This window comes from Alnus glutinosa, chromosome 8, assembly GCF_958979055.1.
Source record: "Alnus glutinosa chromosome 8, dhAlnGlut1.1, whole genome shotgun sequence".
In the NCBI taxonomy this organism is placed as follows: Eukaryota; Viridiplantae; Streptophyta; class Magnoliopsida; order Fagales; family Betulaceae; genus Alnus; species Alnus glutinosa.
The window spans coordinates 21,432,534-21,460,216 of NC_084893.1; the positions used below are offsets into that span (position 1 = coordinate 21,432,534).

The 27,683-nt window shown below is 36.2% G+C and overlaps 3 protein-coding genes across 10 annotated transcripts; 2 read left to right on the forward strand and 1 right to left on the reverse strand.

Annotated features, from left to right (window-relative positions):
- Positions 1–5,687, forward strand: LOC133874623 (UBP1-associated protein 2C). Of its 5 annotated transcripts, none has more exons than XM_062312493.1 (3): positions 1–1,414; positions 3,371–3,407; positions 3,524–3,789. In XM_062312493.1, exon 1 carries the CDS (start codon positions 100–102, stop codon positions 1,411–1,413), a length of 1,314 nt encoding a protein of 437 aa, XP_062168477.1. In that variant the 5' UTR covers positions 1–99; the 3' UTR covers position 1,414; positions 3,371–3,407; positions 3,524–3,789. The 5 variants fall into 5 exon arrangements, with proteins under 5 accessions (XP_062168477.1, XP_062168479.1, XP_062168480.1 ...); XM_062312492.1 differs by having other exon boundaries at positions 2–1,414; positions 3,366–3,407; XM_062312495.1 differs by lacking the exons at positions 3,371–3,407; positions 3,524–3,789 and adding an exon at positions 5,375–5,687.
- Positions 5,688–13,505: 7,818 nt separating this feature from the next.
- On the forward strand, positions 13,506–21,022 carry LOC133874910 (uncharacterized). 4 transcript variants are annotated; one of them, XM_062312825.1, is made up of 7 exons: positions 13,506–13,659; positions 15,648–15,846; positions 16,201–16,687; positions 16,868–17,137; positions 17,217–17,303; positions 19,772–19,950; positions 20,517–21,022. In XM_062312825.1, the coding sequence occupies exons 2-7, from the start codon at positions 15,745–15,747 to the stop codon at positions 20,715–20,717; spliced, it is 1,326 nt and encodes a 441-aa protein (XP_062168809.1). In that variant the 5' UTR covers positions 13,506–13,659; positions 15,648–15,744; the 3' UTR covers positions 20,718–21,022. The 4 variants fall into 4 exon arrangements, with proteins under 4 accessions (XP_062168809.1, XP_062168806.1, XP_062168808.1 ...); XM_062312822.1 differs by having other exon boundaries at positions 16,201–17,137; XM_062312823.1 differs by having other exon boundaries at positions 13,512–13,659; positions 15,655–15,846; positions 16,201–17,137.
- LOC133874913 (protein trichome birefringence-like 31) lies at positions 20,908–26,987 on the reverse strand. The gene is made up of 5 exons (XM_062312830.1): positions 26,550–26,987; positions 24,422–24,593; positions 23,625–23,824; positions 22,701–22,847; positions 20,908–21,464 (listed from the first exon to the last, which is right to left on the reverse strand). Exons 1-5 carry the CDS (start codon positions 26,966–26,968, stop codon positions 21,110–21,112), a joined length of 1,293 nt encoding a protein of 430 aa, XP_062168814.1. The 5' UTR covers positions 26,969–26,987; the 3' UTR covers positions 20,908–21,109.
- Positions 26,988–27,683: the final 696 nt, after the last annotated feature.

A 27,683-nucleotide genomic window follows, 5' to 3' on the forward strand; every position in this document is an offset into this window, starting at 1 on the left:
ATCCCACACGCACCCACTGCTCATCTGTGTCCCTCGCTCTCAGCCGACGGTTATTCTCACAGTTAGGGTTTATCCTCAGAGCCAGGTGCTTCTTCTCCAATGGACCCGACCAAGAAGCGAAAGCTGGAAGAGAACGGCGCCGTCCCCCCCTCCACCGATGTGGACGCCGCCGTCGCGAAACTCACCCCGGAAGACGTCCGCAAAATCGTCGACCGCATCGAGAAGGACAAGCTCCTCGACATCGTGGCAGCCGCGGCTGCTCGCCACGTTGACGTGCTTGATGGCGTGCGAGCCCTGGCGGACTCGGACTCGTCGCAGCGCAAGCTCTTCATTCGCGGCCTTGGTTGGGACACCACCACTGACGGCCTCCGCGCCCTCTTCTCATCCTACGGCGAGCTGGAGGAGGCCGTGGTCATCCTCGACAAGCAGACCGGTAAGTCCAAGGGCTACGGCTTCGTCACCTTCAAGCACGTCGACGGCGCTCTCCTCGCCCTCAAGGAGCCTAGCAAGCGGATCGACGGTCGCGTTACCGTCACGCAGCTCGCTGCGGCTGGGAATACGGGTGGCAACGCCAACACCAACACCGTCGATGTGGCGATGCGCAAGATCTACGTCTGGGAGGTGCCGCACGACATGTCGCCGGATAAACTCTTGTCCCACTTCTCGTCGTACGGGGAGATCGAAGAGGGGCCACTTGGGTTCGATAGGTTCACCGGGAAGTCGAAGGGGTTCGCGCTGTTCGTGTACAAGACCGTGGAGGGGGCACAGGCGGCGTTGGGGAATCCGGTGAAGATGATCGACGGGAGGCAGTTGAATTGTAAGTTGGCGAACGTGGATGCGAAGAAAGGGAAGCAAGGGGGGCCGCTGGGTCAGCCCGGGACCGATGGGGTTCAGGGCCCGGTTGGGTCTACTGGGAACGACGGGATGGGGATGGGAATGGGAATGGGCATGGCGCAGGGTGGTTCGATTCCGGTGTCTCAGTACGGCGGGCCAGGCTCGATGGGCACGTATGGTGGGTTTCCGGGTGGGCCACCGATGGGGCATCATCCATTGAACTCGACTTCGTTGGGAGGGCCGGGGTTGTCGTCAGTAAATAGCCAGGTGCCATCGTCGTTAGGAGGGACTGCTGGGTTTGGTACTGGGCTGGGTGGGCCTTATGGTGGGTATGGTGGCATTGGTGGGACTGGTGGGGGATTGGGTGCTGGTGGTGGTGGGTCGGCTTCGTTGTATAGATTGCCGCCAAGTTCTGTGGGAATGCCCTCTGGTGGGTATCCGGAGAGTGGGCATTATAGTTTGTCGTCGGCTTCGTCTGGGTACCAGAGTCAGCACCACCAGCCAGCGGGAACCTCCCCGGTGCCAAGGGTTCCACCTGGCGCTGCGGGCATGTACCCAAATGTGCCTCATTACTTCTGAGGTAATTAAATATGATTTTTTTTTCCTTCTTTGCTTCCTTTTGCGTTCTATCTCCTGTGCTTGTATTCATATTTTCTTTTGTTGTTGCTTGATTAGACTGACTAGGTGCCTCATATGTTTATGGTTGGTGCTGCTTTCTTTTTATCTTGGTGCCTCTTGTTACAGATGTTTGCTTTTTATACAATTTGTTCTTGGTTTTTTGTTTGCTCTGGTTTGTTCTTTGGGATTGCATTTGGCGCGTGCTTCTCTGTGTGTTGTTTTTTTTTTTTGGTATTTTGTGAAAGTTTGCCGGCAGTCTAAGTAGTCCTTTTGGTACGTAGTGTCTTGTAAGAGATAGGCAATGGAGTGATTCAGTTGTTTTTATGTATTATTGATGACTGTGATTCTGTTGGCTGTGATTGTTTCCGACTGTATGTACTTTTGTAATTGAGTTGGTTGTTTATTATTGGTTGATGTGTAGTTGTCTTTGTTCATGTGGATATGCGCAAAATGATGAAGGTGTGTATGCAATTTATGGGGCTTGTGGATAACCATCTTATGGAAAAAAAAAATAACATGTCTTTGGTTGTTGGCTTGACAATCAACCAGTGTAATGACTTTTTTGCAGTTGCAAGAAGAAAAAGTACTGTTACGTTTTTATGACCTCAACCTGGATGTTGATTTCTGACTTTCAAGTAGTACCAGAAACTATAATGCTTTAGCTTTTCAAACATGTACCCTCTTTATCTGAATTATATTCAAATGTTTCATAACTTTTTATTAAATTTGGTGATTATCATACCTTTGTCCTTGTTCAAATATAGATGATCTGGTTTTGTTTGTACAAATTGATAATTTTTTGTTATAGACTTTGGTTACCTAGAGAAATGAATTGATTTTTAGTTGATAGACTTTCTCTGCTTGATTGTTGGCTTTATATATAGATCATGATGCACGGCGCTTTTATATTCCCTAATTGGAATTCTGGGTGGGAACTCGTAGTAATGAAATTTACTAATTTAGATCAAGATGCAAGTCCTAGTTGCTCTTTGGTACTGGATGTACATGATTCTGGTGTTTTGCTTCCTTAGAGGTGGTATTTGTGGCATGGTAGCTCTTTGTTGGGTTGTGGAAATTAATATATATATATATTTTGGCTTTCATCACTGCCGAAATTCAGTATATTGTTTTCTGAAATTTAGCTAGATGACTGTCTTTTGTGGACATCAGCTGATTTTGGTTAGTGGTTTGGGCTGGAAACTTATTAATTTTAGTTGTCATGCATTTGCATGTAATTTGGCATAAGGTTACCATCTGTGGACTGAAAATTGCATGGAGGGGTTTAGAGTCTTTGCATTCTTTAGTGTATGCTAAGCCGGAATCCATCTTCCCAAAAAGAGTATGTTTTTGATGCTTGTACGTTGTTATCGGTTGAAATAATTGTGCTTGTCATGCTGAAATTCTGTTAATTTCATCAAAAGCCGATTAACAGCTTTGAAGATTAAAGTTACTTATCAAAAAAAAAAAATTTACTTATCAAAAAAGCTTTGAAGATTAAAGTTGATGTGTTTCCAGCATCTTCCCATTAGTTCTTGGCATATTCATAATTTTTTTTTTGCATTTGAATACTGGTTCTAATTGTGCATTAATTCAGTGGAATTTAGTTATAGATTTTTTTTATTTTTTTTTTATATGACTTGGTGCTACCTTCTTATGTTTATTGTTTTTCCAATTGATCCAATTGAATCTTTTACGAGGAGATTATGAAATTCACCTTCTGATGTACTTATTAAAAATAAAAATAAAAATCACCTTCTGATGTACTTCCATTAGTTTTTCTTTTTAACGTCATGACCTATTGTGTTTCATAGTATGCCTTTTTATCTTTAATGTTATGTGTGGATTCTTTGTTGGTTACTTTCTTTGAGATGTTCTGAATTCTGTATCACACTTTTGTTTTTGTTTGTGGTTAGGTAAGACATATGAGCTGTTTCTTTTAGTGGTGCCCCAAGAAGGTATAATATTTGTTTTGTTTGTTTTGATTATCGCTTTGAATTAGAATGAAATGAACTCTGTTTTGTGTGATGGATGTGGAATGATGTATTGAGTTGTGAATGGATGTTTGATTCAGGTGTATGACAGCTTATTCGGCGCTGATGCTTTATGTGGTTCTGGTGATTGCGTGATTGCAGAGTTTGATGAATGTATTAGCTGTTCCTTTACAGGCTCTTCATCTGCACCTTTAGTATTTTGGTTATTTTCTGAATGCTTGTAGTCAAAGCAGCTGAGTTAGATTAGTTATGTACTTCTATCTGGAGCCAATGTGCCACCTGGGCTTTTTATTAATAATATAGTCTAAATAATATAAATACTGAAATTATGCTTTTCCCTTCTTTACTGAAGTGTGTGCTTGGTTTCATATTTTCTAAGTAAGTTTTCCTTCTTTTTGTTTTTATCACTTGTTTTTACCATATTTAGTTCCTCAACTTGGCTCTACAGTGCTTATAAATGCAACTAAATATGTTTAATTTGTCTATTACATATCTATAGTTTGGTTGTGAAGAAGTCTGCTGCTGAAGGTATTACCACCTGCTTGATAAATAGGATCTGTTGTATGATGATGATCAACCTCCTAGTGGGGATTTCGCTGCTCCTTATATGAGCTGTTCCGGCTGTAGTATATAGTTAAGTTGGTGTCTGATGAGCTGTTCCGGCTGTAGTATATAGTTAAGTTGGTGTCTGCTGTATTTCTATGGGATTTTCTTTTATTGGCGCAGTTATGTGTTTGGAAATGATTTTGCTTATGTAAATTGCCTTTGGTACTCCTCCGTTCATTTTTCTTTGTCTCAGTTTAGTTTGTTTATGCAAAATGGATTTATTTTGGTCTTGTGCTTGAATTGTTGTGGATCAATGAGCTCATTATTTATGCCGGTGGTTAATTCAATTTCTTTGCACTTGTGTTGGTGATTGTGCAAAATGAAGGTGCCTGCTTTTGTGATCTTTCTATTGGATGTTTCATTCATTGGTTGTCTAATGCTGAAGGGTCTATGGTTGAGACTTGTTAACTGAATGTTGTGACCTAATAAATGCGTTCTAGTATTGTTGATTAAGTTCTGTGATGACAGTTTGGAGTCCTTGAGTTTCTGTTGGTGATGGTTCATGGCTAGCATTGTGCTTCTTTTTTGTTTCTGCTCAATTTCCATTGATATTTCTACATGTTGGGTTAAAATGGGCCTTGTACTGGGTCAGGTCATCACTCTTCCTCCAAATTAATCTGCTTTAGGATACGTACTTATTGAGTTGTGGTCACTATGGTGGATTGCTTCTAGCTCTGTAACTGGTCCTGTCTGCTCAGTATATTTTTTCCTTTGTCTTGATTTTGCCTGAATCCTTTCTCTCTCTCAGTGGTGTAATTATTTTGATTTTTGCCCCTTGCCCTCACCTCTTTTTTTTTTTTTTTTCATCTTGTTTTGACTATTGTGTGTGGGCCTGGATCCTTGGGGTCTTGCATTTAAGAAATTGTTACCGTTCGGGGGAAGGTCTAAATATATGAACATGTGGATTGAATCATTGTGATTTATGGGGTAAATGAGTGGGTGGGTAAATAGGGAAGTTCCGGACCAAATTTAGTAGCATTTGTAGTGGTCGTTTATTTCTCACCAGATAGTCCTATAATACGGGATCCACGATTTTGGTGGTTACTCTTTTCTTTTTAATTATTATTATTTATTTATTTATATTTTCAGAAAAATCAAAAAAGAAAATATTTCATTGTTTATGCGCATGTGGTTTGGATGTGAATTCAAATTTTCGTTATCTACCGTGGCAATTGTATGATATGTGGACCGGATTGAAACCAAATTGAAAAAACTAAGCTGACTACGTCTTCGTTTCTTGGTTTTTTTTTTTTCAATTTTTTTTTTCCCCTTTTGTTTCTTGTGTGGTGTTGTCAATATGCTCCTCCTTTTGGCGGGGTTGTGAGGCAAACAAGCCAAGATGGATGCATCAGAGCTTGGGCAGGTGATCGGCCGGGTGCCGGGTTCAGGTAGATTGCCAACCCTTCGGCACGGCAAGGAAAGGAGGAAGTAGAGCCTGGTGCTTGAACTTGAAATTCTGATTTTTGGAAGTTTTAATTGAAGGCGGTGAAACCTGCCGCAAGAACCTGTCTATGCTTGCCTTCAATGTATCTAACAAACAGCTGTTGCGAGAGTCCAGTTTACATTTATGAGTGTAATAAATTTTGAAAGTAGGCATGGCAATGCAAGAGTGGTATTGCATGTATCACTTCCCATCAATGCTTCTCCTTTCTCCATCCCAAAAGCCCACCACTAAAATGTTATATGCCTAAAGCTGCTTCCAATTTACAAGTTTATCTCTATGCGTGAAATGTGTGTATGCTTTTTTTTTTTTTTAAAAGGAAAATGTTAATTGGGGGATCTTTTATCACTCCTAATCTAAAAGGAGGAAGAAGTGGTTGATTCTATAAAAAAAAATAATTGGACTTCTCAACAATAGATCCATAACAATTGAAAATGGTGTCAAAATATTTATAATAAGTAAAAAATGAGACAAATAAATGATCCGGTCATTTTAAGAGGTCGCATAGTGGGTTTATAAGTTAAAGGGATACAGAATAAGATAAGTTTATCTATATTCTTATTTGGGATCAACAACAATCACCCGAAGAAGGTTGAAGTGGTAAAAGCAATAAAAAAGTTTGAAATTGAAACTATAAAAAAGAAAAGCACAACACAAGTTCAAATACAAGAGTCTCTCTTAAAAGGAGACAATAACACAAGCAACAAAAAAATACAGCAACTAATAAACAACAAAAAAGTTCCAAAAAATGCAAAATTAGCAAACTAGCAGTGCAAAGGACGTCGGACCCTGCGTCATTGAGACACGCCCCGGTGTGTGATATCCACAACCTGACGCACGGACGCTCGAAGACGAATTGGCTAGTGGCAACAGGAAGAGGGGATGCCAGTGAGTGCGGTAAAGGGGCTCGTGTGAGGCAGAAATCATTGTAGAAACGTAAATCTAACTTTTAAAAAACTAAATCTAAGAACTATGACAAAAAGAGCCACCAACGTAGGGAGGACGACGGCGAACGTGAACGGTGCAGTAGTGAAGCCAAAATACTAAAGTTGCAAATTCGAGCGGCGCAATGTTTGTTTTTCGGTACATTATTGGGCATCGTGACTTGGGGCTCGTTTGGGTGTACGATTTTTTAAAAATTGCGAATACCAAAAAAAATTATTTTTTGACATTATGTTTGGATGATTTAGAAAATCTGAAACAAAATTAAAAAAAAAAAAAAAAAAAAAGTGGATAAAATTTGAGTAGAATTTAATATTTGAAAAATAGCATTTAAAAAATATTTGAAAATTTTTTCTCACCCAAACATGCCCTTAAAATCGAAGGACAACATCAAGCTCAAAATCTATTTCCCCTTCTTGGTTGATCTGCTCGGAGTGGTTGTCTACCCTCGAAAGGCTTTTAGGACCCTAAAGCTTTTTTAGGGCAGTCCAACCATTGTAAAACTTGTTGTGGGGTGGTTGGACAACTCCAAGCACTTCATTGAGGGTGACCGACCACCCTTTTAAAATGAAGAGGTGGTTGGACCGCCTTCAAAGCTAGGAATGGTGGACCTTTTTTAGGTTAGTGCCTATTAACTTTTTTTTCCTTTTTGATTTTTGATTTTTTTATCGGTTTCTTTCTTTTTAATGTTTATGTGGCATAATATGGATTGTTTATTGTGAACTGCCTACATTGAAGGAATTGTAAGTCGTGAAATTCTTTGAAATTGTAGCATATTTCAATTCATTGTTATTTGCTAAGGGTTCGCTTTAAGGGTGAAAAGGCGGGCGGTTAATAATAACCTACTAATCGCTAACCAACCTAAACTGTTAATCGCTTAACCTCTTTTGTAGGCGGTTGAAAAAACTATTAACTGCCTAGGGCGAATATATATATTTAATCTACCTTGGCTTTTCAACTAGATTTTTATTTTTCCTCACCCACACAGTATCTTGCTCATAATCTAAACATCTTTCACCGTTTTCATTAACTTCATTGGGTTTGCAAAATTTTTTTTAACTAAATTAAACACTAAAAGACCAAACAACACTAGGAAGCAGAAACACAACACCAACCCTCTGCATAAATTCCAAACCAGCGAACTAATTCACTAGCAGGGATTGAATCTTGCAGACCCCATCTGCAACAAAACCCATGGTTCAGATCAGTAATATCAAACTTCCCTCTGCCCATAATACGTGTTCGCACCTTCCAATGGTAGACCAAGAGATTGACGATTGCAAAAAAATTATACAATTTTTAACAAGTAAAAGAAACAACATTCTACAATTGCTAGAGAGAGAGAGAGAGAGAGAGAGATGTTGTGAAGCGAAATGAGAATGTGAAGAAGAATGTCTCACATGACCGTTGGCTTGTCCGTCCCACGTCGAAAAGAAAACAACAAATCTCACCTTGAGTTATAGAAGGGCATGCCCCTCACAAGGAAAATCCATTAAAATTTAAGGTTAAATACGGAATTGGTACACGTGATTTAACTTTTTTATTTTTTGCCCATAATGGTTCATTTTGTATCGTAAATGGTACCTGGGTTATGAGAAAAGACGGAGATGGTACCTCTGTCCAAATTTTCGTCTAAAACCTAATGGTTGTTCACGTCAGTGCCACTTAATACCTTTAAAAACTCAACACCTGTCCCAAATGCCACGTAATACATCCTACGTGTTAAATCAATTCCATATAATTTGTTGAAAATCCACATAAGTTTCTTTTCTTAACCAGTGCCATCTTCCTCACCCCCATTTCTCCCAAAATCCTAAAAATCGTCGAACCCTAACCAACTCTGGTACGACCGTTTCTCCCCAAACCAAACGCAGAAGCTGAAGTAGATCATACGGATTTAGCTTCCCATGTATGATATCAATTGTACTTCTGTTTACATTCCCCCAAAATGTCGAAAATTGTCGAACCCTAACCAGCTTCGGTAAGACCATTTCTCCCAAAACCAAACGTAGAAGCTGAAGCAGATTAGGCCGATTTAGCTTCCTGTGGATGATACTAGCTGTACTTCCATCCAAACTCCCATGGACGAACCAAACGCAAAAGCTAAGTCACAATCGGACAATATGGCATCAAGTCGCCTACGAGATTCGAAAGGGAAGGGAAGGAAGTTTCCGTGGTTTAGACAAGGTGGGTTATTAACCCATATTTAAATTTGTTTTGTTTGGAGTTAAGATCAATTAATATTTTTTTTTTAATCAAACGAAGTCATCATCTGGATTTTCGTTGGTGGGCCATGTTGAGATGTCCTATGTGTGTTTTTGCGATTTACCCACACTATTGAAGACCCCCTAGACAAGACGATTTTGGGGTTACGCCACCTACGATTCAAGAGTGAGTAGTTTTATGATTGAAGTACTTCCACTAAATAATTTGAATGGTTCTTACTGACTGGCTTGCTATACTCCATCATACAGACAACAACTACATGCCGATTTTTCAAATGGCTAGACAAACTAACTTGTGCAAGGGGTGTGGAGGTCTTAGCTGAGATGACAAAGAAGGTTAAGGACTTGGATGATGAAAATGACAGATGCATGGCAAGGATTAAAGATTTGGAGAATGAAAATGACAGCTGCATAGAAAGGGTTAAGCACTTGCAGAAAGGGGATGATAAACACATGGAAATCATAAAGTGTCTAGAGAAAGAAAATGTCATCTATATGGCAAGAGAGAAATTTTTTATGTATGCTTTGTTGTTATGGTTTGCAATGTTGTTGGTTGCTTGTGTTGCACTTATTGAATGACTTTGTTTGATGAACTAGTTTGACATATGTATGTGAATTATGTAAGTTTGAACCCCTTGTAATATTTTCGTATTATAAATGATACATTTGTTATGGTACAAAATCAAACTTTGGTATGCCTATTGTGTATCAAAATAATCGGTTTAACAATTGACAACCCAAAATAATTTGTTTAACAATTGATAACCCAAAATAAGTTAATAATTTCTATACATCAAAAGTTTCATACAATTGTATCAAAAATTGTACAGCGTACATAAACAACAAATTTTATCTCTTACAACAACAAAAAATGACCAAATTAATGTTAATGTCTCAAAAATAAATAATAAAATTTCCTTCCTTACATACCCCCCGTGGTTTAATTCCTTCTATGTTTTGCCTCTTGTGGTTTCATGCGGTATCACAAATGTTATCTTGGTTTTCATGTAGTATCATAAATGGTACCTTGATTTAATATTACGTATCACACATGGTATCTTGGTACACAATAAATATTTGGTATGTTTGGTATGCTTACTATGTATCAAAATAACCTGTTTAGCAATTGTCAACAATTCAACCCTATTTATACATAAAAAATTAAATACAATTGGTTGCACCACTTCATAAACAAAAAATACCAAAACCCAAATGTCTCAAACACAGCACAATTGTATCCCTTGCATTGATAACCTATTTAACAAAATACAAAATAACCTTACATTGATACCTTGTTTAACAAAATAACTAAATATCCTGTTTAACAAAATAATATGTTGAACAAGTTATAACATGTTTTGAGATTGACAACAATTCAACCCTATCTATACATCAAAAGTTACATACAATTGGCTGCCCTACTCCATAAACAAAAAATCACCAAATGTTAATGTTTCAAACACATTACAAAAGTTAAGGGTGTGTATATGTATCAAACATATTACAACTAAAATCCCTATTGAGTTGTCCTAGACTGAACTGGTTGTGATTTTGTGTCGATTTCCACATATTGCTGTGATCTTCTTTGAATTTGCTCCACTGATTGTGATCCCCCATGCTGCAACACCATCAACAAATTAACAAGAAGGGACTCAAGGGAAAGCTCGAAATTGAATGCGAATGGGCTGAGATGCTCGAAATTAAATTTATTGATGGACGCTGCGTGGTTAGATGAGGGTATCGGGGTGTAGCGGGTTTGCGGATTGGGAAATCCAAATTTCCACAATCCGCCCCGTGACTTACGGGTAGGGGTGTGCAAAACCCGCAATCCCTACCCCGCAGAGGACCGGGTTTTCGAGTTTTTTTGCGGGTTAGGGTCTTAATTTGAGAAATTTATGTGGGGCGGGGCGGGTTGCGGGTTTAGCCTTTCAAAAAATGCGGGTCCCCGCCCCGCACAGAGGAGAAAAAAAAGAAAAAGAAATCACGTTTCTTAGAATTTCATCTTATAATTAATAGGACTTTTAGTTTAGTTTACAAGGTTAATTCCATGGAAAATGTTCTTGTATGGAAATATGAACGATTGAAAGATATGTGTCAACATGTTAAAGGACTAAATTTAAGAAGCTTTGAAATTATAATTTTTTTCTTTAATGAAACAGAGTGAATTCCCTAAAAATCTGACTTTGCATTCATAAGATTATGTGAAAAAATAGTATGAATTAAATTTTTTTATTAAAAAAATCAGTATTTTTTTGAATTTTTATTTTTTGCAAAATAAAATCAAAATTACGTAAATGCCACTCAAAATACCCGCCCCACCCCATGCACACCCCTACTTACGGGTATGAATAATCTATACCTGCAAGTTGCAAAAATAACTTGATATCCATACAATTCGGGGCGGGGCAGATTTTCGAGTGCGAGCGGGTTTTGCCAACTCTTACATACAAGCTCACTCTATATCTCTCTCGATATGCAAAGGAGCAATGGAATGTGAGAAATGAACGAAAGAACGTTTTGAAATGAAATGAAAAGAAAAGTTGGAAGAATAAAATAAGTTTTCGTTGATTATTTCTCAATTGTTTATTCGTTATAAAATGGACAGGGAGTAAGCTCTACAACCTATTCATTGTTCATTCTATAACAGAACTTTACAAATTGCCTAGTTTGCTGGATTGGAAAAAAACTTTGATAATAGTCAAATTTAGCTATTTTAGGGCATTTGATTAGCTTGTTGGAAATGCTCTCAATCTCGCTCTCTCACGTGCCAGTCCATCATGCTCCTCGGCTTCCTAGCTTCCCAACACCACTCGCCTTGCTTCGTTCAGACCACCACGCACCGGCGCATGAGATCCACTCGTCGAAGTGTGTGTCCCACATGCCGACCAGCACGCTTCACCTCCTATGCCACGGCCACTACTGCTGTTTGTTGGTTGTTTTGTTATGTTTCTGTATTTTCTTTTGTGTTTCGGTTGCTTTTTTATTTTGGGTTTATGTCTCCTTGTATTTTCTTGGCCAGATCCAAATGTGGAGACTTTTGATCCGATCTTTGTGTTGACCCCTCTTTTTCAGTTCCTGATTTGGACTTAGACGGTGTGTTTATCGCTTCAGCTTTCTTCTAGTAGCTGTTGTTGTTTCTATGTGGTGGTTTAGATAGGTTTGTCTTAATCTATGACTATTTTGCTTGAGTAATCATTTTGTACAACCCTTTGAGAGGACCAGATCACTTGTTTGACTTATTTCAAATTCTTTGTATGTATTTTTACACAATCTTTTGTTGTATAAGTGTACTTGCTCTAAGAGCACAACCCATTTTAGGAGCACTAACATTAGACTAATCAATTTTTCAACATCATGAAAAATTGGAAAGATCTTCTCCTGTAATCTTTTTTTTCCCTACTCAATTCGAAGAAAAAAAAAAAAAATACAACATGAGGAGTGATAGAGCAACGATAACGAGGGGTAAAGTGCAGCTTCCGCCTTTGAACAAGAGGAGCTAACGGGGGTCGCTAGATGGTGAGGAGCTTAATAGTGAGTGTCGCCAGGACCCAAAAGTAATCACTACAGAGTTTCACATAGAGGAAGATGAAGAAGGGATAGAAAGAAAGAGATGAGTTAAAATAAAAATATGAATATACAATTAGTAAAGATATTATTTTAATAGAGTAGAGAAAAGACTTGAAGAGTGAGTTGTATGGTATTTTTGAAAAATAGGTAGTCATAAAAAAAAAAAAAAAATTGAAAATTTTAACTAAAATTTGGCTAATTCAAATTAAAAAAGAAAAAGAAAAAACATTTATGGTGTATGATATTTTAGGAGTAATTTTAAAAGTCTCTCATGTGTCATTCTTGTATCATTCTAAAAATAATGTGGCTTCTAAAATTACAATTTGATCAAAATTTAATAGTGATCAATCACAAGCTCAATGATGATTTTAAAAGTCACATTATTTTTAGAGGGACACAAGAGAAACTTTTAGCATTACTTGTATTTTAGTACTCGAAAACAATGAAAAGTCTTGTTTTGCTTCGGTCACCCTTAGGACTGTATTCGAGCCGAGTTGAGTCGAGTATTGAATGTTCAAGCTCGACTCATTTAATTTTATTTCGAACACGAGTCGAGCTCGAACTTATCATCGAACGAAATATTCTGTTCAAACTTGGCTCGTTTAATTTTATTTCGAACACGAGTCGAGCTTGATCTTATCACGAGTTGCTTAATTAACTTATTCATTTCTTATATAAAGTAAATATCATGATTGTTTATATTTTCATAAATCCATACTACTCATTAATTAATTAAGTCTTGTTAAAATTTTATCATCTAAGTTCATTAAATAAATTAACTTAAATCTTAAATAATATAATCTCGAGTTTATATGTATGTATATAAATTTATTATGCACATACACAAATTACATGTGTACACACAAAAGCATATAACTACACATACTCACAAACACACTTATATACACACAAATCTATAAATTAAACTCACAACAATAATTCAAGCTATATCTATCATATTAGGATGATGATTCATTTTTACTTAAGATGTTCTTATTACAAAATTAAAATAATACTAAGAAAAAATTGAAAAATAAAGTTATACGAGTTTATACAAGTATGTCTTGTTTAATATTCAAACATATTATTGTGTTCATGAACGGCTCATTTATTATTCAAACCAAGACTGAATCGAGCTTAACCGAATCGAACCGAGCCGAGTTCACGAGCGGCCGAGCTCATCTTACACCCCTAACCACCCTTCATCTTAAAAAGAAAAAGAAGAAGAAAAGAAAAAAAAACCACAAACGACGCCGTTCTAATGCCGTAATCCTATTTCAATTAAACTAGTAGTAGCCGTAATTCCTCACGGAGCTTTAAACCCTCCCGTCTACAAAACCTCTCTGCGACGAGCCTGACCGGTCACCACTGTAAAAGCTGAGTTGAACTCACCGGTGACACTCACCGTCGATCACTGGATATTACGGATTTTACGGTAGTACGCTACTCTCTTCTTCATCATGATCTTCTTCTTTACGTTTTTTGCGTTTAATTTGTTAGGGTTTTTCACTCCCCTCTCAGTTCGTAGTGTCTACGCGTCAATATTTTCGTAAATTATTATATCAGTTTGTGGAAGGTTGCACCAACGTATTTGCTTTATTGCTTGATCAGACTATAGGGTTTCTTTGTACACACAAAGCTCGAGCTCTGAATACGCATATATGCATGTTTGTACGTATTTATGTATACATAGTGCTCACGTACCTTGTGTTTGTGTGTATGTGTTTTGCATGGTATTGTAATTACCATTTTTTGTTGAGTTTTCATGATTATGGGATTGTAGTATGGATTGGGTGTTGAGATTAATTTTGACTTGATTATGAGGGAAAGCATGGTTGAATTAAGCTAATTGCCGTATTTGTGAAAACCTGTGTAATTGTGAATTTTGGTACCAATTGACAATAAATCACGAGTGAAATTCCAGATATTTGAGGCTTGACATAGCTCCTGCCAAAAGTCAGGTAAAAAAAAAATTGATTGTGGCCTTGAAACTCTATTTCATCCTGTTAAAGATTCGGAGTGTTTCTGAAGAATTTCTCTCTTAGAAAATTCCGATGGTTGTGCACCATCCCTTGATGATGGGAATAAGAGTATATGATAAACAATGTGGTCTGGCATATTGGTTTTTTTTTGTAAAGATACCCACCACTTATTTGTCTATTCTTCTTAGCTTGTTTCGATTGCCTTCTGTACTTCTTATTGGTTTTTTGTTTTCTCTGTCATAGGCATGCTGTGATGCTATTCCTCCTGTAAAAAGCTTTCTGTATGATATCAAATTCCCTTTCTTAGGAGGACTTTTAGATATGTGTGGCTATTGATGACCAAAATTTTCTTTTGAACTTCTCATGAAATATCAGATTTGATAGTAATAGCAATTTATTCCGTTCATGTAGCAAATGCTTGCTAACATCAAGCTAACTACATGAATGCTTGGCACCGTGTCCCTCAACATCTGACCTGGGTGCAAATCATGCTAACGCCTTTAGAAGTGTCAGTGTTCTGTTTCTGTTTCCCATTTTGGGTAGTATACACCTTTTTAAAGGAACCTATCTTCATGAATTGAATATTGTTTTTGTCATATTTTTTTTTTCCTTTTTTGGTTATTTCCTTTTTTATATTTCCTCCAACTTGATTGGTCTTGTTGTTTTTCTTAAGTTGCCAGTACTGTCGTCTCTATCTGAAAGCACTCTAGTTTACACCAGCTTGTTCCTTGATCTTGTTGGATTTACCACTTAGTGCCATTTATTTATTTTTCCTGTAGCCATTATATCCTTGTTATTATTGCAATCCTAGAACATTCCCGTTTTTACATTTTGCTGATAATTTGACAAAGTTATGTACACTTAGATATTTTACTACTTGACCAATTCGTGAGCCATGGTTTGTTGTGAGATCTATGGTATAGATATTTGTAAACTCAAAATGTAGTTTCTACTGTAATAATATTCTAGGCTGCTTGTTGTCTTGTACTTCAGATTGTAAAATTGGCTTGCTCCTACTAAGAGAATGTATGATATGCACTCTCTTTTCCTTTGTTAATACTGCTTCCATATTACAAAGTAGAAGTGATTAGGCTATTCTCTTGCTAGGATGATGAGTTATTCACACACTAACATTGTCTGGCCTTTCTATGACTCTTTTCCACTTAATCATGTTTTGAGTATATTGTACTAGATTAATCCTAAATGCACTTAGGTTGCCTATTTCGATAGCTTGAGGGACAGGGAAAATTTCTTGTTCTGCATACCTCTTTTCAGCTTCTCAAAATGCTTTCCTTAACTAGTGGATTTATGGGGAATTTGTTTCTGCATAGTTTCTTTGAGCTGGGATTTATATATATATATTATTTTTTTTCCTGAGCATTTGAGCTGGGATATTGGCATTTCGGAGTCATTTGAATGTTGACAAAATTTTATTTGAAAGTCTGCAGGTAAAGTTTATCATCCCGGAATAAGAATATTTCCCTGTACCTGTTACGAGCATCTAGGTATCTAAAACATTGGTTCCAGCAACATAATACATGTCCATAATGGATCTGAAACATAAAGGTATAACCTGGGTTGGAAATTTATTCCAGAAGCTTGAAGCTGTGTGCCAAGAGGTGGATGGTTTTGTGAGCAAGGTATCATTAATTTTTGTTTTTATTTTTCCATAAAATCTTCTTATTCATTTTGATGCCCATTAACTGATCCCCTATCATAAGACAGGCATTTTATTTTTCTTTCCCATTTTCATTGGATATTCTTTGGTACTCATGTTCTTATATTAAAAAAGAAAAATTATTCGGTACTCATGTTTATGTGAAATATAACTCTGTCATACGCACTGATATAATCTGGTTTAACCCAGCTGAACGAGAAAAAAGAAGAAAGAATGAAAGTATTGAATTGAGCTCTACCTTCTAGTTCAGTTGCAATTAAGTTTTTCACTTCAGCAGATATTTCCTCTCGTAATTTTGAATTGCTTTAATACACAGGATACAGTGAAGTATGTTGAGAACCAATTGCAAAATATGGGTGGAGGTGTGAAGAAATTCTATTCTGATGTTCTGCAAGATGTGCTTCCTCCTTTAGTTGATCCTGTGAAGCAAGAAGCACAAGCTGTGGCTCTGAAAAGCAACGCTGCCATTAGCACCTATTTGAAGTCAATGATAAGTTATGAGGAAACTCATGTAGAAACTGTCATTAAGCAATCACATATGGAGCCCAATGCAGTTGATCATGTGAAGAACCAGCTGCCAGATGCATCAAGTAGGCTCCACCCCATAAATCATATTACTCCAACTTCTGTCGAATCCCTTGAGGACGCGGAGACTGACTTATCACTGCAAAAGGTTGACGATGTTTTGACTAATGAAGACCCAAATGTGGGCATTGAAGAGAATGCTATAGAGGATTCGGCACCTGAAGTGTTGGAGTTAATTTCTCCAGGTGATAAAGAATCCTTTGAAGCATCATTGTCCGGTGAGTTCAAAGATGATAATCATGAAAATGCATTTGGAGTTCTGGCTGAGGTTTCACCGGCATCATCATTTCATAGTGTGGAGTTCCTATCCACCCAAAAAAGGGGAGCAGTTTGTGATAGCCTTGCAGATGTCACTCAGAATGTTTCTGATGTTTCAAGTATTCTTACTTCTGAATCAGGTTTTTTAGTTGTATCTGGTGAGAAAACTATAGCAGAGACGGGACCTATATTGTCCAGCAGTTCCCTATTAGCAGAATCTTGTAGTCTGTCTGGAAAATCAGTGGACAACTCCCTGAATGCAGTATCTTGTAATAATCCCAGAGATCATATTTGTGATAGTTCCAGCAAGCTCTCCTCTTCTCTACCTACTCCAATTGTCTCCTGTGAGAGCAAGGCACTTGAGTTAGGATTTGCTTCCTCCAGCAGTATCCTATCATTGAAATCCCTTGGTTGGTACTTTTTCTTCTTACATTATTAGAAATTTTGATTTATTTCCTAAACAATTGGTGTCATCTTGTATTTTGGCAGAGGAAAACACTTCCAGAATTAAGGAAATTCCGTCTCTGATGGAATCGTCTGGAAATAGACATATTCACTTCTCTGAGTCTGCTCAAGGTGAAACTTTTATGTGTTCTTTTCTTAACCCTACCCTTTCCTCTCAGTTGGTTTTTCTCCTTTTTTTTTTTCTTTTTTTTTTAAAGTTATGTAGATACCTGTAGATCCTGCTTCCTACCCTCCATCCCATTTTTATGGGAGGAGGAGCCGAGGAGGTGCCATTTGAGCAAGAGATCATTAGCCCTTTTCCTGATTTTTTTGGTAGTTATGAATTAGGAGAATTATATTTACCTCTTCAAACTGACTTTCCGTTTACAAACATACCCTAAACTATCATTGGTGACACTTGATCCTTTCAAACTATCATTTTGATGCAATTTGGCCTTCTCCATTAGGTGTTAGCGTTAAAATGGATGGAAAATTGCAAACATCACATATATGTGCAAAATTTTGAATTGAAATAACCAAATTTCCCGAAAACATTATTAAAAAAAAAAGGTACTATAAACGGAGAAAAAAAATGCATCAATTTTATTTATTTATTTATTTTTTAAAAAAGATAAAGAATAATAGGGGGTTGAGGGAGTAGTCTGACCACCCCATCAAGGCTGAGAAAGGCGGTCAGACCAGCACCAACATTGATTTTGGGGTGGCAAAACTACCCCTTCAGCCTTCCACCCCAAAACCTGTGTTCAGTCTCGGACCACTGCTCAACTATTCCTTCGTTTTTTTTTTTTTTTTTTTTTAAAATTATTAAAAAAAAAAAAAAAAAAATCTTTTCTTTCATTTTTTTTTTTTGGTTTTAATAATTTTAGGGAATTTAGGCATTTCAAGTCAAAATTTTGCATGTGTGAGTCATGTATGTAATTCTCTGTCCATTTTAATGCTAACATTTAACGTAGGGGCAAAATTATATCGAAATGGTAGCGTCGCAAATAGTAGTTTGGAGGTGTCTTTGCAAAAGGGATGTCAGTTCCGTGGGGCTAAGTGTAATATCTCCTATTAACTATAAAGGTAATGATGGTGATGATGATAGTAATAATGATGATGATTACTGCATATAGTTTCAGTCTTGAAGATTTTAATTGTAATTTTGTACCCTGGCAATTTGACAGTTCCATTCCTTAGGAGCTGTCGTATCAATTTTCTCATTGGATTTAGGTGAATGCCAAGCCTTTGTCCCATAATGCACTACTACCTTGGTACAATACATTCTGGATCACTTCATCCCAAACGTGGGAACAATTTCATTCCAATACACTAATTTTGGTGATCTGATGATTTCAGTAATTTTCTTCTCTTATTTATACGATTAAAAGATGATACTTAAATCTTATATAGATTACGAACTCCTTAGGCAAACTAGGTTAAAATGTGAAACATTTTAACTTGAAGGCTACTTTATCATGTTTTAACTTCTAATGAATAAGTTGTATATAAGTCTATTCTCATCATTCTGTGCGCCTGCATAGTGGTAGACCATGTTCCTGTGTCTTTTCTGTATACCACAACGATCCTTGTCTTCAGGTAACTTAGGGCAAGATTGTTTTTTGACCAGCATTAGTTCTGACGAAGCAGAGCTTCCTTGATTTTCAGGAGCTCAAATTATGTTCTCTTTTTTATTTTTTTATTTTTTTTTATTTTTTTTTGCATATATTAGACAATTATTCTAGCAGAACCTTGTATCCTAGGCTGACAATGCATTTTATTTGTGGTAAATATATGTTCTTTTTTAAGCAGGTTCTCTGTACATAATTTTTAAACCCTTGTTTATCTCTCATGTCACGTGGTAATAATAATGTTTTTGTACTTCCAGCTTTTTGATTCATCTATATGTCAGTTAGCATATAAAATTGGAATGTGATTCTTCAAATCCCAGTCGTATTAGAATGAGTAGCTTAGTTTGAGTACTATTGATCTGCTTTCCCGACCCAACTTATATTTATTGTGAAATTGATAGCAGCACAAAATATTTTGGAAGCATTTGTTCCATGCTTTTAGCATTTTTCCCCCCCATGTGGACCAGGGTATAGGGACAAGGCTATATGTTTTTAGGTAGAGGTCTTGGTATGGGTTTCTATTTTTTGTCTATGGAGTTCGATTTGGCCAACTGCCATATGTTCAGTTTGGGATTTAGCTATTGTGACCAGCCTTTTAATTTTGGATATCATATAGAATGTTTACCTCATCTAGTAAGAATTCCATTTACTTCAATATGGTCTAGTACATTCTAACATTACTTTGTTTCATGGTTATGTCATGTTAATGTCGGAAACAGTTACTGTTAACGAGGTAAAGACTATAGCGATTCATGTATTGTACACTCTTGGTACAAGATTATTAGTATTCCATTCAATTCCTTTCATGTGAGGGTATTATTGTCATTCTATAAGAGGTTAGTATAGTTGTAGTTGCCCCTTTGGGCTACTTCTGCAAGTCGGGTGATTTGCAACTAAAAGAACTGTTAATTGGGGAATTATTGCCGATCATCCCTAAATCTATGATATGCTTTGTTGTTACGTCATCAGTTATCAATCATGGAGCTTTCGGAGGACATTCATGTGACTTGGACAATGATATTACTGATCCTAGCATGGAAACCATTGAATTGTCTGACAAGGTGAAACTTGACGAAAGCTGCATCATTATAGAACCTAGTGAGCTCTATGCTGTTGCTCGCAGAACCCGAAAACTCAGATCGTACAGGGTACTCTCTCCCTCTCTGATATTCTGTTTCGCCAATAGAGAAGTATATTTTGGAAGGTCTTTATACTGTTGTTAATAAAAATGGATAGCAACAGACTATTTGCCGTGCCCTCTTGAATATATTTAATTTACAGAAACGAACCAGATCTGATGAGTTTTAACCATTCAAATTGAACATTATATTCCTGATGTATTGAAAAGAACTAGATCTGTTGTATTTTAAAAGGTTTATTGTAGGAAAAAGCTGTATGCGTACAATTAGGTTGCCTTTTTTTGATCTGCCAAAATGGACTCACCAATGTTGAAAGGGCACGTCTTGGGAATTTCAAACTAATACATGAAATGTACATAAGTCATGCCCATTAGGAACATGTTTCTTGGAATGACTGATCTAGCTTTTGAAACAAAATATAAAAAAATTTCTTTAGATATTTCAGCGCTTCTTATGCTTCTTGGAAACTATATCAGAATCTTATGTGCCTTATCTTTTATTTATTTACTTATTTTCAAAAGTATCATCAGGAGAGTTGAGGAATTGAATCCTTTTTTTTTCTTCCCCCAAATTAGAAAAAGATTCAAGATGCATTTACTTCAAAAAAGAGATTGGCAGCGGAATATGAACAGCTAGCAATTTGGTATGGCGATGCTGATATGGGTTCTGACAAACACAAATGGCAACCTTCTTTGCCATCTACCACTGCAACACCCTTAGATGTGAAGAATTCGCAAATACAGCTGCCATGTGACTCCGAATGGGAGCTTCTGTAGTTAAACAATAAACTTCTGTATATAGCTGCAATTCGACTGGTGAGAGTGTCTCTTGCCTGTGCAAATGAGTGTGTTGCAGACATCCCACTGTGTGTGAATAATCACTGGCGAGGTTCCCACTTCCAAGGTACATGTACATATGCGAAATAAGGTAGTTATGATGACTCTTTCAGTTCTAAATTTAATGGTATTCTTTTCTGGTTAAGTTGCGAAATACTGTAACATCTTTGTGGTACAATTTCGATAGAGGTAATTATATATACCCTTATGCTAATAATACAGTATTTCACTGTTTTTCCTCCCTATTTGAGCTTTGTGGCTTCTTCTCTTTTTTTTTTTCTAAGAAAAATTCCCCCAAATTTTATGGAGGGTCACCACATTTCTTGTTGAAGTTACAAAAAGTTTTGATAATTTTTCAACAAATAGGCATACAAAATTTCATTCCATGTATCAGGGACTCCTGGTAAACACCAGTGAATGCAATCTGCAAAATTGTTTGGATCAGATCTCTGTTCCTTGGTCAAGAGCTTGCCCTTGCGTTCTCCATAAATTGATGTGTGAGCATCCTTCCGAAACTCTGAGAGTTGTGTAATATTTAGAAGTGTTACATTGATTTTTAGTTGTTGTAATGTATCATGTAATATCTCCATGATCTCAAGGCTTGAACCACTGCCCCAGTATGGACCTTGGATTGGGTATGACTCGTTGAAGCAGTTTCCATCACTTCCATGCTTCCACTCCCAACTCCTACAACCGAAAAAAGGGAAGGGTGTTTTCAGAAGGGGTGAAGTGCAAACTTTAGTGTTGGAGGAGTGCAAGAGACTTACCCAAAAGAGAAATGCTATATTGCTACATACTACGCCCCTATTATACCCGAGTAATTTTAAATGTCATTTTTATGTCCTTTTAGTGTCCCTCTAAAAATGATATAGTTTTTAAAATCACAATTAGAATAAAATTCGATAGTGATTTATCACAAATTTAATAGTGATTTTAAAAGTTACATCATTATTGGAGAGACTCAAGAATAACATGTAGCACATTACTCATTATATCCTCATCCTATTGTATTGATAGTACGGTGTTCATCTATTCTTATTTTTATTTTTAAGGGAAAAGTTTACATACTCTATTCAAACTGCCACTTAATTGACAATATCCTTCCAAACTTTAAATGGGTCAATGTCCTTCTCAAAGTACTAAAAATTGTCATTGTTATTCTAATAACAAAAATAAAAATATTATTATTATTATTATTATTATTATTTTAAAAAAAAGGGGTGGCCGAGCCAATCTTTGGCCATGAGGGTGGTTCGGCTACCCTTAGATATGTCCAAAGGGGATGGCTGAACCAATTCTATGGCCATGGGGGTGGTTTGGCCAAAGGAGTGGGTTTTTTTTTTTTTTTTTTTGTAAAAAAAAAAATTTTTATGGGTTGGGGAACATTGACAATTGTTGGTAATTTTTAGGAGACATCGTTGCAATCTAAAGTTTGGAGGGAATATAAATATTGTCAAGTAAGTGGTACTTTGAGGAGGGTATGCAGACTTTTTACTATTTGTTTTTTAACAAGAGCTAATGAATACTGTCACATCAACCCAATGTGATGGGGTTGGATGATAGTATAGTATATAATATTACTCTAACCAAAAAGAGGAAAAAAGAAGAAGAGTAATGCTACATACTACACTTATATCTCATTGGGCTGATGTGATAGTGTCCATCAGCCTTTGATTTTTTTTTTTTTGATTTTTTTTTAACTTTGATTGAATGACTGATAGACACCACCACATCAGCTCAATGTGATGATAGTGATTGAGATGAGATTATAACATGTAGCATTACTAAAATAAAAATAATAATAAATAAATAAATAAGTAAAAAAGAAGAAGAAGAAGAGGAGAAAAGAAAGAAAGAGGAGAGTTTTAAAGGAATTGATGTTTATTCTTTATGGTCTTCAAATTCATAGCAAGTAAAACTCACCACAGGTGTGTTGGTGACATACTCATGAAGAACACCATTTGAGTATGGGGATTGATCTTGGCGTCCATCCAATTTGCCCAAGTTTCTAAAGCCAATCTGTACGCAGTGGTCACGTTATATTCTTTAACATCACCTGGAGATCCATATCTGAAACCACAAAACAACAAGCGTTGCATTTTTACTGGACCAACCCATTTTCCATAAAAATACAGATTCTAAAGATAAGTTCATATATGTACATAGTTGAGAAATGCTACGCACTTTCAAATACATATTTTATGACGGGACAGTGAAAATCAGCGTTAAATTCAAAATTCAATAGCGATTTATCAAGAATCTAATGCTAGTTTTCACTGCCACGTCAGGGAATATGCACTTGAGAATGTAAGAGTGTGAGTGTATATAACATTTCTCATACATAGTTAAAACACAATCTTGAACCTGTAAACAATTGTATGTTTAACCTGAAAAAAAAAATAAAAAATTATATACTACACTTTTATTCTATTTTGCTGATATGACATTGTCAATCAGCCATTAGATCAGCCTTTTTTTTTTTTTTTTTTTTTTTAAAAAAAAAAGATCTAAAGGCTAATTGACAGTTCCACTCCCCAACTAACCATTGAATGTTTTTTTTGACCAAGGATTCGATTGATTTAAGGGTTAGTTGGAACTGACACGTCAGCTTTATGAGATAATATATTATAAAACAAAAATGTAATTTATAGCAATGACATACAAAAAAGAACTACATGAGTTTTGATTGGAACCGGATCCTCTCCGGCTCATTCGAACTAGAGATCAAAATTGTCATTTAACATTTTTTTTTTTCCCAATTTTGACTATTTTTTAAAGAACCGACTCTTCTTTGGTTGATTTTCGATTTGGTTTTGATAATTAGTGGGTGTAGAATCAAGTACTCACGTTGCATTTATAAGAGGCTTGTACATCCACCACACATAGCTCTCAAATACCAAGATATCAACTCCTTCCCACTCTTTCCCATGCTTAGCTATGGAGTCAAGCTTCACAGACCGCTTCAGTACACTATGGTTTGTTGCATGATCCGAGTTCGACTCCACGATAAAGGGTGCCCAGTAATACTCAATCGACGCATCAAATTCCTGCAACACAAATCCAGTTTTTTTTTGTCAAAAGTGACCTTCTTATTTTTAACTAATATGCCCTAATAATATTTTGTTACAATTTTAAGTGTTCTGTATGGTTCAAGTACAGTTTAATCATGCATATATAACTTTTTGGACAATTTTTTTACAAGCCGGTTATATATTAATTACGTCGAGTATGAGATCGGATGCAGTTCGTCGAGTATGAGATCGAATAAGTTACGACTTTGTGTTCGAGTCACGGAGGCCGGAGGAAGCGACTTATAGGTGGATAGAATGTCTTGGTGCTATGTATGAGCATAGTATTACGTCATTGAATATTAATAAATGTGTGAAGCCTCTAAAAGAGAAAGTGTTAGCATTGGGTCAGTGTCGATATGGTGGGCGGCTGTGGACGTTGGTTGCAGAGCGTGGTAGTATGTTACGATCCTAAGTATTTCTCACATGGCTTAAGTACAATTTCAACCATGCATGTGTATATATCAATTTTAAATGGTGAGTTCGGCCCAAAGCTTAATTATATCAGTTTTTTTTTTTTTTCTTCTTTTTTTTTTTTTTGAGAGTAATTATCAAATAATAGGCGAATTGGGGTACCTCAATTTTGAAGATCTTCCTGGGTGGAACTCTTCGAAGGGACTTCTTTCCTTGAGGAATTACAGATTGTACCAAACAGACCATTGATTCAAATTGCGCTCTCTGGACTGAGTCCCCAACAAACATCAGTCTTTTTCCCCTCAACATCTGCAACAGCTTTAATGGATCGAACCTGAGAGGTCAAAAAAACAATTTAAAAAAATCCATATCATCAATAATAGAAAGCAAAATAATTGAAAGGGATAACTTCACTTAAGAGTACCTGAACTTTAAAACGTCTTAATTTAGGGTATTTATTTTTTCGAAAACTCTTAATTAGAGGTTATCCGTTAGAATTTTTCATTAAATTTTATAAAAATTTTCAAAATACGCATGTGTGTTTTTTTTTTTTTTTTTTTTTTTAAATTAATAAATATTTCAAAGATTCAGGCATGAGTATTTTTCCAAAAAAAAAAAAAAGAGGGGTATTTTAAAATTTTTGATACGATTTAATGGAAAATCCTAACGGAAGACTCCTAATTGAGATTTTCCAAAAAATGGATATCCTAAATAGAGATGTTTTGAAGTTTAGGTACGTTCTATCAAAAAAGATGAAATTTCGGTACTCTTAAGTGAACTTATCCCTAGTTGAAAAGAATGTTGGACAGATAAAAACAAGACAAAATTTTATTTCATTAGTGTTTGAGAATTCATTTCCACACCAGAACAAAGTGAAGTATAAGCACTTGGGAAATTAAGCCTATCTATGTTAGGTTGTTTATTTCAATTGATATCTAATTATGAGCTAATGGCTTGTGTTATTTAGTATTTTATTGTTGGTTTATGTAATTAATTAGTGTTGACATAAATCGATATCAATTATATGTTGGTTTTAGATCTGAGTTATATTTATGTTATACTATTTAAGGTTTTATATGCATGGGAGTGTGATCAGAATATGGTCTTATCTCCATTACACCAGAAAGAAAAAAATGTCAGACTTTTGTCTTATTAAATAAATAAATAAATAATTTAGCTTTGTGTATAACTCTCTTCCATATTGATTGTTGTCTTTTTAATTATTAAAAGTTTGCGTTTGCTGTGTGTGTATATATATATATATATATATATATGTTAAAAACTACTAAACATTTTGGTTGATACATGCCAGAAGTACTTCTTCATTTGGTTTAAGGAGTAATAATTAATCTCTCAAAAAACCAAAAAACTAGGAAAAAGAGCACCAAGTAACCACCCTTATTTTCACTTTCAAATGTATGAAAAGTGCTTTAGGGCTCGTTTGGGTACGATTTTTTTTTTTTTTTTTTTTTTTTTTTTTTTTTGTATTATATTGTATTATTATATTTAAAATTGTGAATACTGAAAAATTTGTTTTTTGAAATTATGTTTGGATGGTTTAGAGAATCTGAGATAAAATTAGAAAAAGTTGGATGAAACTTTGAGTATAATTTTAATTCAAAAAAAATAACCTAAACATGTTTTTGAAAAATAATTAAATATAATAAAAAAAAAAGTGTTACCCAAACACGCCCTTAAAAATGCTAGCCAAATTCCTCTAAATTGATGACAGTTTGACATCCAAATGCCTCCTTTTTCTTCCTAAGCAATTAGGATTCAGGAAGGAAGGAACAAAAAGGGAAAGGGGGAGAAATACCTCATCCATAGTGACACACAAAAAAAAAAAATTAGTAATAATAGGGCAAACCCGACGCTAATGGCTTTTTTTTTTTTTTTTGTAATGTACGCACCCTAAAACAATCGATTAGGATTCTCTCCCGTTGAAAGCAACTGGAGAGGAGCCGATTCTTCATACATGAAGGTAAAAGTATAGAAAAATGCTAAAAATATAACAAGTGCACTAGTTGTGTACTTGTAGTGCATGTATTACGGTCCAAAAGTATAATTTCACAAAACAACTAAAGATGATCCTGCTCCCAAAACAATCAGCGCAACGCAACCAAAACTTAAAGACTATTAAAAATGAGCAGAAAGATTGGCTGGCCCATTTTGAAACGTGGCCCATGGGCCTAAAACTAGGCCCCCATGAACGGCGGTTTAAATCAACACATCAAAAGCGAATCTGTCTGTAAAAACACAAATTACAGTAGGTGTAGAAGACTGTTTTTACCTTGGGAGATTGCATCCATTAGGCTGCCACCTCCAATTCTTATAGAATGAATCAAGTCTCCCATTCCTCCGGCAAGTCACCTGTTTAACCAAGTACGGACAGCTCTCTTCTGTATAGAGGGGATATGACACATTATCCCACACCCATTTCCCTTCAAAAACGTTGCATCCTTCTTCCATACGGTCCTCTGGAGAAACAACAACCGGCAACCTGTGCTTTTCATGATGACTTCTTGGCCTGCTATGTAGCCGGAAAGCCCGGCTGTGGTTGCTCTTCAGGCTCTCTAGGACTAGCCGTGCAGTCCCCAGGGCTAGAAGAGAAGCCAATGCAAAAGGGAAGAGGGTTTGGATCCGGCGATCAAGAGAGACCTGCTTCATCTTTTGGAGTACTACTGTACTAGCTAGGTTGATGATGAACATGAAATGGTTTTTTTTTATGTCTTTCCAACTGTTAAGAGACAAGATGAAATGCCTTGAACTCTAAGCGACTGAGCTTTTCTTCATCCAACCACCAGTTGGTTGGTTCAAGTTTAGGTGGTTCGTTGGGTATCAGCATGGGCCATCATTGGAAGTCTGTCACTATCAAATTACTTCCATTATTCTCCCTTTTTTAGTTGTGATTTAATTTCCCCACCTTGTTTCTTTCTTATTTTCATGCCACAGGGAAGGTGGTTTGTCAAGCTCCAAGTTGACGATCTGTGTAGTTCAGGTCTTTGAACTGTGTTTCAACTAATATAATTGATACCACTTCTAAATTTGATACGAACTCAATACAAAATTAGTGAGTTAAAATGTAATAAAATATAATTTGAGTCAAACCAGATCAATTAGATTAGACCCGATTAATAAACATATTAATTTTGAGAAATGTTAGAGTTCCTTCTAGTGTCTTTCTCAGGTCCTTCTATGCTGACATGACATATTAATTTTTTTTTAAAAAAAAACTGCAACTTGATTTCTCTTTCTTGTTTTTGTTAAAAAAAAATGGTGTTATGTCAGCATAGAAGGACCTCAGAAGTACACTAAAATGAGCTTTCTCATTAATTTTAGCCCGGTCAACCCGCTTAACTTACTGGTGACCCATATAACCTGAATAAATTATTATTTTTAATTTTTACCGTTAAAAAATTAAAAT

Coding starts and splice junctions, on each gene's coding strand:
- LOC133874913 (XM_062312830.1), bottom strand. CDS start 26,968: ATGTTCATCATCAACCTAGCTAGTACAGTAGTACTCCAAAAGATGAAG. Junction 23,825..24,421: donor GGAAGATCTTCAAAATTGAG/GTACCCCAATTC, acceptor TTTGTGTTGCAG/GAATTTGATGCGTCGATTGA. Junction 21,465..22,700: donor ATGTCACCAACACACCTGTG/GTGAGTTTTACT, acceptor TTTCGGTTGTAG/GAGTTGGGAGTGGAAGCATG.
- LOC133874910 (XM_062312822.1), top strand. CDS start 15,745: ATGTCCATAATGGATCTGAAACATAAAGGTATAACCTGGGTTGGAAAT. Junction 15,847..16,200: donor TGGATGGTTTTGTGAGCAAG/GTATCATTAATT, acceptor TTTAATACACAG/GATACAGTGAAGTATGTTGA. Junction 17,304..19,771: donor CTTCTCTGAGTCTGCTCAAG/GTGAAACTTTTA, acceptor TTACGTCATCAG/TTATCAATCATGGAGCTTTC.
- LOC133874623 (XM_062312495.1), top strand. CDS start 100: ATGGACCCGACCAAGAAGCGAAAGCTGGAAGAGAACGGCGCCGTCCCC.